This window comes from Somniosus microcephalus, chromosome 3 (assembly GCF_052327205.1).
Source record: "Somniosus microcephalus isolate GS21.2 chromosome 3, FLI_Smic_1.0, whole genome shotgun sequence".
Taxonomy (NCBI): Eukaryota; Metazoa; Chordata; class Chondrichthyes; order Squaliformes; family Somniosidae; genus Somniosus; species Somniosus microcephalus.
In genome coordinates this window covers 84,568,282-84,580,793 of record NC_140989.1, presented here as the reverse complement: position 1 = coordinate 84,580,793, position 12,512 = coordinate 84,568,282, and the positions used below count along the sequence as shown (strand labels likewise).

The 12,512-nt window shown below is 43.2% G+C and overlaps 1 protein-coding gene across 1 annotated transcript in view; it reads left to right on the top strand.

Moving 5' to 3' along the window:
* Positions 1–11,948, top strand: part of LOC147121189 (follicle-stimulating hormone receptor-like) — a 330,885-nt gene extending 318,937 nt beyond the window's left edge. The window contains exons 9-10 of the mRNA XM_085981306.1: positions 3,252–3,443; positions 9,447–11,948. Coding sequence (XP_085837432.1) covers positions 3,252–3,443; positions 9,447–10,797 — 1,543 coding nt within the window. The 3' untranslated portion in view covers positions 10,798–11,948. The remainder of the gene's footprint in view (positions 1–3,251; positions 3,444–9,446) is intronic.
* Positions 11,949–12,512: the final 564 nt, after the last annotated feature.

Below are 12,512 nucleotides of genomic sequence, written 5' to 3'. Positions count from 1 at the left end.
ATCTCTTGCTTTACCTTAACCTTATCCTTATCCTTATCCTCCATCCCACTTCCATCTACCCCATTCTACCAGGTCATCATAGTTTCTGGCGGTTACTACCCCCATCTTAATGATGCCTTGGTGTCTGGGTGACAAGCCATCCTTAAATGCCTGTATAAAGGCCGGGTCCGTCCTAATGGCATTTTGTTGGCCCGAGCTCTCTTGGTAGATATTGAATAATCGTTTTCCTATTCTGACGCTCCCTCACCCTTTTGTTGTTTGGTTGTTGTGATTCTATTCCAATTCGTGGGGGAATCACCTAGGACCCTCTGGACTTCTGTCTTAAAAAGGGCAAATGCCAGCTGTTGGGCATCCATTTCATCAGTGAGGGCTACCGCGTGTGTCCAACGCCCTCCGCTGTAGCCTTGAGCGGGTTGAACTGCATGCCTGCCTGCCACAAGTCGCCACTTGTCCGCAGGGCAGGCTGCTCGGACCAATTGGTGAATATCCCTTAGGTGCAACTGGTGCCCTACCCAGACGGCGTTAAGTTTCGTCCAGAATTTAACATTCTGGCTCCGGGGCTGGAGTTTTCCTAAGACGGTCATGATCTGTTGTCTTTCCCCAGGAGTGAATGGTTTGTAACTGGCGGTGGGATTAGCCAATGTCCCGCCCTGACTCACAGGAGCCATCTCGACTATTTCAACATCCCCCTCGCCTGCAGGGGCTGTTGGTTCTGCACTGTAATATGGGGGAAGGGAGGTGGTGACAGGACAGGTCCCCATTCGCCCCCCCTCGCATACCTTACACTCTAATTCCTTTATAATCTTTGCTTGACATTTCGCCTTTGTCTCTAGTTCCGTAACCATCTGTACTTTGTCTTGTGCAACTTTCTTTATTACGTTTACTTGTTCAATGAGTCCTGCTAGTTGGTGTACTAATAACACTCCTGCCTTCTTGGTTTTATCCTTTGTCTGTTTAGTCAACCAGCTTCTCTGGAGTTCTAAAGTCTGTGACACATCCCAACCGTCTTTCTGCATCTTCTTAATTAACGACTGTCGGTTTGTCATATAAGAATATGTGAGGGAGCCCGAAGGTCCCCTCTTAACTTCCTCACCTGACATCGCCGCTGCTTCACCGATCGTTCCTTCGTGTCTGGAGATCTTATCCTTAGAGAGCCCCCCTATTCTTTCCTTCCGAGAATACCCGAGCTTCTTGTCGCACTCTATGCCAGCGTTCTCAGAGGTCCGGGTTTGTCTTTCTCTCAAAACTGCCCGGACGTGTAACGCTTGCTTGTTGGACGGGGTTTCTACCCCTCCCCGGTGTCTGTTTACCTGATCAGGGTCCTACAACACCGACACTAATAATCTCCTAGTTCACTTAGCAACATGATATAATGCAGAAAAATGTTAACCATACTCGACTAGTATCATGACTTTAGAACACCTTGGAGTCTCGGCACCTACTTCATGGTCCTGGCCTTCGCGTGGGGCATTTGCCCTCTTAACAACCGGCCTGAGGCTAGGTGTCTGAGACAAGTGTCCTCCTGGTCCGAGGTTTTTCTTAGTTACTATTACACAAATACAAATACACAAATACAAATACACACATACAAATCAAGTAGTGTCTCTTACCCACTCAGTCTGTGTCCCAGATTCGTTTTGGTGCCGCTTCGCCGTTCAGTCGCCTTGTCGAGTGTCTCTGATTTATGGGCGGTCAAAAATCTGACTACTCACCCTGGTCACTGATTCGAACGACTGTTCAGCTCCGTGGCACCCTGCTCGCAGCGCCAATTTATTGTAGGAAAAATGATTCCTCGGAAACTAGACTTTGAGTAAGAGAGACAACTTTATTAAATGACAGAGTTCTGGGAGAAGAGCCTGCAACCACACGGTCTGCGAGAGCACCTTCTCCCCGATTGTAGTACGTGCCGAGCTTATATACAATTCCAAGAAGTTGGTTTTAGATCATTTACATTCATCCAATCAATTCGTTTATTAGCGCATATCGTTATTTTCCTCCAGTCAGGAGTTTACACACTTGTGTTGCCAATTCTGCCTCTTCAGGTCTTCGTTCCGTCTTGTTCCCCAGCGGAATGTGATTAGTTCGATAATAGGATACAAGTGATTAGTTCGATGATAGGATACCAGTGAACCTTGTTAGTCCTCAGTGATCCAATTAGTCCCAGTCAGGACACGAGACGAACTTTGTTCCAGCCATGCGTAAGCGTGGCATGTCTCACTGTGCAGTGATTCAATTAGTCCCAGTCAGTGAATTTGTTGTTTGTGTCTTTTCCAGCAAAATCTTGTCCAGCAATCTTGTCCAGCAAAATTTTATTCTAACAGGTCCAAAGCATGGAGGAATATCTCTTATGAATGCTTAGACTGGTGTTAAGAGGTCTTGTGCTAAACTCTTAGAGGCTCTCTTGCCCAGCTTCAACAGGCTGGGTGATTGGATTGAGAAAACCTTGAGGCGGGCACAGAAGAGCCTACTGCTCTTTTCACCTTTTTAATAGCTGCTACAACATCCTTTGTTTGTAGGCCAATATTTGTGAAATATTTTATGCGCTCTTAGCTCCAGCTCTTTGTCATCCTCTGAAACAATATGGATAAAATTGAGAAATGATAAAGGTGGCAAATTATTCATTGGTAACTGCTGTGGGCCACCAGTTCAAGGTGAGCAGATGGAGGTTAATGTTAGTTTTCAGATGACATATATCAATGTCAATGGAAATACACTACCTGATGATCATATCTCTTTAGTTACTTACTAGTTACTAAGTAGTAGGGACAGTTGTACAAGTGTCTAATGTTTTACTATTGATCGTGACCCTAGTTGTAGTAGAGGGTATTGTTTGAAATGTTAGAGCCAGGGTTAGTCCCCCTCTTTCCCACTCCCCCTGTCCTCTGTACTCTCACTGCAATTGGACCAAGTGGCACATGGGCACTCCCATTTTCTAGTGTTAGCAATGGCATATGTCTTGTGTGTAACAGTTAGTTGCTTTTTTATACTCTGTAAATTCTTAATACAGCATTCAGCCAAAAGATGAGCACATTCACATTCTAAATCATTCTTATTGGTATTAAACTCTTTTTCATTAATATTTGTAGAGTTATTGAAGTAGATGAAAATCCAAGTAATACATCCACATTGTTCTTTCCTTATATGTAAACAGAATTCTAGATGTCTTATGTCATCGGGAACATGATATACACCATGGTTTAGTGGAAATAATAATGATAACATACAAATCAACACTCTTACTATTTTAACAGGGATATTTCCAGAACTGGTATCACTGCGCTTCCAATTCATGGCTTGAAATCTATTAAGAAACTTATAGCTCGGTCTACCTACAACTTGAAAAGGTTACCACCTCTGGATAACTTTGTAGAGCTAAGAGAGGCCAGTATGACATATCCGAGCCACTGCTGTGCCTTTGAAAATGAAAATGCTAAGAAAAAGGAGTGAGTATTGTTTATTCTTTTACGCATGTGGAGTTAATGTAAATACTGAAACGGGAGGGCCGGCTTCTGAGAGATTGTAAATAAAAACAGAACATTCTAGAAATACACAGCAGATCAGTCAGCAACTGTAAAGCGAGAAGACAGGATATGACGTTCCAGGAATGTGGCCTTTATCAGAACGGATACTGCGTCTCTCCAGAATATTTTATTTTTATTTCATATATCCAGCATTTGCAATTCCTTCCTTTTTATTAGTCTGAAAGATTGTAGTGCCTCATTTTAATTAGGCCTTTAATTATTTGGGAAGGCCTTCCTTAAGAGTGCTTGCACGCAGAAAATGAATGTGAGAACAGGAGCAGTAAAAAAAATTGAATATGATGATTACATCTTCAGATCAACAGGTTAATCAATGATGCCGGATTATTTCCGAGAAAATACAATTATATAGGGCTAGAAATTCATTATAGCCAAGGAATGGGCAATGTTTAGACTAAAAGGGGCCAAAATTCCCCTCATTTGCGCCTCCGGTTGGAGGTGCTAACGGGGCACAAATAGCTTTGTGCCCCCCCTCCCCCCGAGGCGATAACCGTGCCTCCTGCGAAATTCAACGGGAGGTTAACGGCGGCGCTACCGGTTTTCACCCCGATCTTCTGCGCCCGGAGATCATGACATCATCTCCGGGCGCATCGCCCCGTTAGTGCTTCCGACGCAAAATTCCCGTTTTTTGCCTGCCTGTGCACCTCTGCTTTTTAGCGATAGGTTCAGCAGGTGTTTTCCAGTTGGTAGGCCGGTGGAGGAATGCTATCTAAAGGCGTCCACTTCCGGTTGTTGTTTGTGTCGGCCAGGACACCAAACGTTTTGCTGCTCAGAAGCAAAAAGCCCTTTTGATTATTGAAAGCATTTTTGAGATTTCAGAGTATGCTGCTGAATAAGGAATCTTCATTTGCATTAGGGTGTGATTTGTTGGTTATTAGGCAGTTCTTCTCAGAGCAATGAAAAGGGTCCGCAGTATGTGTCTGTTCTCCTCAAAGCAAGCAAAGCTGCAAATGAGCATCTGGTGAATGATCGGACCTCCCCTTTAAGAGCTGTAAAGAAGTAGTGTGAGTGATCAAATCTGTTTGAAACTCACCTGAAATTCGGCAGTTCTCGTGTTAACGCCTCTGTAGCACCCCACTGAGGACATTAGTACTTGATTTAGTGCCCCTCTTCCTTCCTGGGGCAATGTCAGGGAATTTAGGTGAGGCTCGGAATCATTAGTGCCTTTTTGCAGTTAGTGCCCCAAATGGCCCTCTAGGGGAATTTCACCCCCAAAATGATTAAGTAGGGGCAGGTGAAAATCATCTAGACTGCAGGCAAAATTCGTCCTCTCTCCTCGTTAAAATGATTGCAGTCAGAAATCTAGTCTAAAAACCCAAACTCATTGGCGTTACACTGAAAAGATGGAGCAATATCGGGTGTAGTCTAAACACAAGTAATGATTGCCACAGGCTTTTTTTACTGCTTAAAGGGGAGGTTCATTGATGCTGCAGCACCTATTCTCAGCATTGTTGGGTGTACTGCTGCCTCAACAACCATAACAAGAAGGACAAAGAGAAGGAGCACTTATTTACAAATACTGATGGCAGATCGCCGCCCCAGAGAGAGAGCCCGAGGATTTTCTGAGGAAGCTTTGGAGGCATTGGTTTTAGCGGTGGAGAGAAGGCGGGCGGTCCTGTACCAGCTGGCAGGAGGCCCTCACCACAAGTCTGCTGGACTATGTGGAGGGAGGTGGCACACTACATCACGGGCAGCACTGTGGTCCCCAGGTCCCACACCCAGTGCAGGAGGAAGTTTAACAAGCTCACACGGGTGGTCAAGGTGAGTGAAGGCTTCAACAAATGCTACATATCACCATCTGTACCACAAGCTTCACACAATGCTCAATGTACCACACCCCCAGCACTCACCCACCAACAATCTCTACCTAGCAACACTCACACCCACATCTCACACCTTGCACACAATGACAGCTATTCAACTATGGCAGGCACAAGGGTCATTAGTTATTAGAATTCATGTCATATGTGTGATATGTTTATAGATACAATTATTAATGGTGTTTGGAATATTTTGTGGTCTCTCTCATTTCACCTTTGCACCCAGGAGGATACTGTGATGCGCCATGAGACAGGGATTGTATGATGGGGATGTGGCAAGCTACAGGGATCTGGGGCTTCATTCATGTGAATCAGAGTCTGATGAGCCAGTCACGGACAGCCTGTCCAGAAGTCTGATTGTTTCGCTGTGTCCGCCCTCCCTCCTGTTCCTCCTGCTCCTTGTCCTCTTCCTCTCTGTCCTCCTCCTCCTTATCCTCCTCCTCATCATCCTCTTCCTCTTTGTCCTCCACTTACCTCCTGAGGTAATCCTGCAATCCTGCAACCCCCATGACTGTGATGAAGTGTTGTGAGCAGAAATCTTTTACAAATAATGAGTGACTTCTGCACTTGAATGAACATTCCCTGTCACCAAAAAAAATTGAAATAACTAAAGAGAGCTGTTTCAGTTGCAGGAAGTAGCAAACAGGCACTGAAACTGCAAAACCCTGTCAGGTACAGCTGATTGGAAATGATGCCTTTAAATATCGCTGCTGTAGCCTGCTTTCTGCTGGCAGATGCCAGCTCTCCCTGTCATTGTTCTGCACTGCCATTAAGGTAACTGGCTAAATCCAATGTTGGAGATTGGGCATCCAGTGAGCGTTGCACACTCACTGACATCACGATCTCCATCATGGCGAGCTCCCTGGTGATTGAGGTTACTGGGAGCACTACCGGCACCACTGATATGGTGTGTGGCACTGGAATCAGCATCAGCTCATTACAGCTGTCAGCGGCATTTCACCGCCATCTTCTGGCGCTAATGTGTGGTGCAAACCACACAAATTTTTCCCGTTAGATTTTTTAATCTTATCACCCTCCCCTTTGGAGTGTACCATTCCCTTCACCATCATCAGTCAAGCGGACATTCCAGAGACTAACTCCCAGGCCTCTGTGAATGCTGCCTCAAAGATGCAATAGAAAAACATCTAGAAACCAAAAATATAATGACGAGTAGTCAGCATGGATTTCAAAAGGCAAGATCATGCTTGACCAACCTTACTGAATTCTTTGAAGAAGTAACAGAAAGAATAGACTAGGGTAATACTGTAGATGTAATATATTTGGACTTTCGAAAGTCCTTCGATAAGGCACCGTACAGCAGACTCATGACTAAGATCAGAGCATGTGGAGTCAGGGGACAAGTAGTAGAATGGATAGCAAGCTGATTACAATACAGAATACAGAGAGTAGGGGTTAAGGGTAGTTATTCAGACTGGCAAAAGGTGGGAAGTGGTATTCCACGGGGATTGGTGCTGGGACCACTGTTGTTCACCATTTACATAAACAATTTGGACTCAGAAATCGGAAGTACAATTTCAAAATTTGCAGATGGCACTAAATTGGGGGGCGGGGTGGATGTATAGTTAGTACTGAGGAAGACTGCGATGAAATACAAGAAGACATTAATACTCTTGCAGAATAGATGTGTAATTGGCAAATGTATTTCAATATAGGTTTGTGTGAGGTGGTACATTTTGGTAGGAAGAATAAGGAGGCCACATACTGCTTGGATAATAAGGGTTTAAATGGGGGAGAGGAGCAAAGGGATTTAGGGTTACACATTCACAAATCATTAAAAGTGGCAACACAGGTTAAGAAGACCATAAAAAAGGCAAACTAAGTAATGAGGTTAATTTCTAGAGGGACAGAATTGAAAAGCAGAGAAGTTATGTTAAACTTGTATCGAACCTTGGTTAGAGTACTGTGCACAGTCTGGTCTCCATATTATAAATAAGATATACAGGCATGGGAGAAAGTGAAAAAAAGATTTACAAGGATGATACCAGAACTGAGAGATTATACCTATCAGGAAGGACTGAACAGGCTGCAGCTTTTTTCTCGAGAAATGAGAAGGTTGAGGGGTGACCTGATAGAGGTCTTTAAAATTATGAAAGAGTTTGATAGGGTAGATGTAGAGAAGATGTTTCCACTTGTAGGGGAGACCAGAACTAGGGGTCATAAATATAAGATAGTCACTAATAAATCCAATAGGGAATTCAGGAGAAACTCTTCCCCAGAGAGTGGTTAGAACGTGGAACTCGCTACCACACAGAGTAGTTAAGGTGACTAGCATAGAAACATTTAAGGGGAAGCTAGATAAACACATGAGGGAGAAAGCAATAGAAGGATATTTGATAGGGTTAGTTGCTGGTTGATTTCTTCCAACGGTTGCTACAATTCTACCAGTGTTTGGTCCTTTCCATAGTGGTTTCAAGTTGCAAAAGTGTACAGGGAGTGGTGTGGCAGGTGCTGATGGACTTTTTGCTGACTTCAAGGCTTCTGCACAAATCAGTTGCTCCAGGACATGGGTGCACTAGTAGGCCTTCCCCTTGGAACAGAGCATGACTGGGAGAATGAGCAGAGGCCACGCAGAGCAGGACAAGCTGCTAGAAGATAGAAGAGGGAGGAGGAGGAGGGGGAGAAGGGCATTCAGCAGGAGGCCATATTCGTCCAGGATGTTCAGGGAGCAATTCTCTACCAGAACCTCAACGATGAACAATGTGTGAGATGTCTGCGCTTCAGTAAGGACGTCCTCACTGAAATCTGCCACCTGCTGCAGCCACAGCTCCAACCTCAGAGCAGGCAAGGTCCGCATTGCCAGTGCCTGTGAAGGTGACCGTGGGGATTAACTTTTATGCATGTGGCTCCTTCCAGGATGGAGCTGGAGATATTTTCAACATCTCACAGTTTTCCTTCCACTATTGCATAAGGTAGGTCACTGAGGCTCTCTATTCAAAGAGAGCCGACAACATTTCATTCTCTCTTGCTAGAGTCAAGCAGGCATAGCAAGGACATGGCTTTGCACAGATTGCAGGCTTCCCCATGGTGCAGGGTGCCATTGACTGCACGCACATCACTTTGCGGGCGCTTCATGTCAACTCTGCCATGTAGCGGAATTGAACAGAATTCCACTCCCTCAACATCCAGCCGGCATCTGATCACAAGCAGCGCATCATACAGGTTAATGTTCAGTATCCTGGCAGCAGTCATGGTGCCTTCATTCTGCGGCAGTCCACTGTGCCAGCTGCTTTTCAGCCACCACGGCAAACCAAAGGGTGGCTACTGGACGACAAGGGCTATCTGCTGATGACATGGCTCATGACTCTTTTCACCCCATTTACCACTGATTCCCACGGCCACTGTGTGAAAGCATTCTCTGTTCTAGATTGGTGGGCACCCTCCTAATGATGGTAATCCCGTCAGGAGCTTGCCCTGCATATGTAATGTGCCCCAACCCAGAAAAATGAGTCAGAGTGAGGCACATACAGGGGGGCAGGTGGAAATCCTGACCTGTTGTGACTCCACTCCAAAGAGGAGAATCCCTCCCCCCAAAATATCTGAATGGTGAGACAGGTTAAAAAAAAACACACGTTCATGGCCAATGTTTGACATGTTTTACAATGAGGCATTAAAAGAAAGAAAGTAGAAGGCAATATTTTTAGTTTAAAGTGTCGACATGGAAAAAAATATAAGAAATTGATCTGGAGCAGTCCAACTCCAGGAGAGATATCCTGGCTGAACTTGCAGCAGTGCCCAGCCAATAGAGCCAGAACCAGATTGGGTCCCAGGCCAGTCTGAAGTTGCAGCCTTCATTGAAATGAATGCAGTGTTCCAGGACTCAGATGGTCCTGCCTTGTCAGTGATCTCATTAGAGTAGCTCTGTGAACCAAGGAAAGCAATGGTATTCTAATAATAGTAAAATATATTTCTTATATTTTTTCCATATACACATTGGGGTCATACTTTAAACCAGAGGTACTCCGCCCTAGATGTTCCTTGCTCTTTACGTACCCTAAGTGTTACTGATTCCAGGTTGCTCAATGCTCACTAGGATTGTTATAAAAACTATAACTTTTCTTTCTTCCAGATTACAGTGGTCTGCAATATGTAACAAGATCTTTAGCAAGAATTATGATTTCAGCAACACAAGCTCTGAGACTGAATCTGAGATCGGTTCCACACATTTGAAAAGATCTATGCAGTTGAACTCTGCTGTGCCTCAACAATATATGTTCCTTGAAAATGAGGCATGGTTCGACTTAAATGAAGATGAACCTTTTTTTGACTATGGTCTCTGCTCAGATGTAGTAGATGTGATCTGTAATCCAAAAGCAGATGATTTCAATCCATGTGAAGATATCGTGGGAAAAGACATTCTAAGAGTCATAATATGGTTAATGAACATTCTTGCTATCGCAGGGAATGTTGTTGTTCTCATAGTCTTATTAACCAGTCGGTATAAACTCACAGTCCCACGATTTCTCATGTGCAATCTTGCTTTTTCTGACTTTTGTATGGGCCTCTATTTGTTGCTTATTGCTTCTGTAGATATCCGAACCAAAGGTCAGTATTATAACTATGCCATAGACTGGCAGACTGGTGCTGGTTGTGCATCTGCTGGGTTCTTCACTGTTTTTGCCAGTGAGCTCTCAGTGTACACACTGACTGCAATCACTCTGGAAAGGTGGCACACAATTACTTATGCCATGCAGCTAGACAGAAAACTCCGTCTGAGGCATGCCATTGTGATTATGTGTGGTGGTTGGGCATTTTCTTTCACTGTTGCAGTACTGCCTCTTGTAGGGATCAGTAATTACAAGAAGGTTAGCATCTGCCTCCCTATGGACATAAACTCCCCAGTATCTCAGGCTTACATTATTTTCATTTTGGTACTGAATGTTATCGCATTTTTGATCATTTGTTTCTGCTATATTAAGATTTACTTAACAGTTAGAAACCCCAATTTTATCTCCACAAATAGTGATACAAAAATTGCCAAACGCATGGCCGTGCTAATCTTCACAGATTTCATTTGTATGTCACCTATATCTTTCTTTGCTATTTCAGCAGCTCTGAAGGTCCCTTTTATCACCGTGTCCAGTTCCAAGATTCTCCTGGTTCTGTTTTACCCAATCAATTCTTGTGCCAATCCCTTCCTGTATGCATTTTTCACAAAGACTTTTCGCCGAGATTTCTATATTCTTTTAAGCAGGTTTGGTTACTGTGAAATGAAAGCACAGCTTTACAGAACAGAAACAACATCCTCAATTCATAACTCCAACATGAGAAATGGTGCTTTGGCCTCTGTGCCACACTTTGTTCAAGGCACAGTATACACAGAGCTTCTGGTAGCCAATAATCAGCAACAGTGTGAAGCTCATAACCTCAATTCTCAAGAGTCCCATCAAACACTTACAGGAACCTATACTGTTAACTGACAGTGCATAGACTTTCCTGAATAGAATTTGTATTATTAACCATCAAAGAACCCAATTCCTGGAGGATTGCTGGTATCTTCTTGTTAAAATACCAAGAATTTATTATCTATTATTAAAAGTATCAGGATCCCGAGCCTCAGGTTAGCAAATTCTAATACATCCTTGCAACTGAGCAGTCACCACTAATTTGTGGCTAATCTTACAGGGAATGAATCAGTGGTTGTACAATACGGATTAGCACGGCCTAATTGCAGGCTACAGATTGCCTTGAGATTCTTATATGATTCAAGTAATCTTCAGAGACCCATTTTGTGCAACAAGTTATTAATATCATCATATTATAAATGCACTTGAGGTACTTTGTCAATTTAAGACTTGCTTTAAAGTTTACCAGATTTTATTGTTATTTATACAGTTTTAATGTAAAATAATAATGTTATTGTACTCTGGATTTCTTGTATTTGTCAGAGAAAATTTGCTCCTGAATGTAAACTACATCTTATGTTTTCCAGAACTTGAATGTTAACAACCCTTGCAACAGTAAAATCTGTTTCAACGGCCTCAATTAAAATTAAAACTTTCAATAGTGACCACTTAACGTTGAGCCAACACTAAGTTAATGATTCATATTTTAATCTGAAGTAGGTAATCATCTGTTTAATCACAATGGTGGTCAATGTCATGTTTGATTGTTTTATTCACTTTAAGTCTCAGTATGAGGCTGTTTCTATTATTAATACATTAAGGTGTGACAATTGGCTTTAGGGCACTGGGTGAGAGAGTGGGATATCAGCAAGGATTCTTGCTCCTGATTCCAATCCAGTAACCTCTAGATGGCAAGATTGCAATCAGGAGTAATCTGGGTGAGGGCAGGAGTGGGTTTAGTTCCAATGACCCACAAAGTCAAATAATCTTCAGGAGTGGAAAGGGAAAAAGTTGAGGAGGAATAAAAAGTGTTATCGACATTTTTTTAAATTATACCTTAAAATGTGTTTTACATGTGTTGATCATAAATGCAGGATTGTAACTCTTGAAAGGATTTTTTTAAAAATGTTTAATTACCCAAGAGTGGAGCTTGTACCTGTTGATTGAGATTTTTGATCGCATCTATGGATATCTGCGGTGATAATAAAGAACTTTATTGTCTTTGAGCAATATCAGTGTAGTATATTACGTGCAGTCAGTTTCTCAGCACCTTCACATGTGGATTTACAGAAGAGCTCAGTGGACGTGGGAAATTGTTGGTTTTGCTGCAGCTACTTGTGCTGTGCAATGACACGTGCATTAGAGTTACAGAATCACCAGATTTGAATGTCTAATAATCCAACAGTTCTGTAGCTGTGCTGTGCACCGTTCCTCAGTGTGAGGCAGGTAAACACCAATGCAAGAACCACTATATTGCCCATTTATTATTAATTTTTAATATTTATTACCTACTGTGAGAAACTCATTACTAAGGAGTGCTGGATGTCATATTATACACTGTGGACAATTCACTCCTGTGACTGTGTTGAAATCATAACTCATCACCCAGCTGTCTACTCTAACTCATTCTTTCCTAGGACCTCAAAACTCTTAACCTCCCTCAGTCTTTCCTTCCTCCTGCAATCTTTAGTGTATTAAAACCCACCCTTACTGTCAGGTAATCGGTGCTTCCTGATTTACATTGACCTGCATTTGTGGTCAGGATGACGGCGAACTGGCAGCGTTCACCG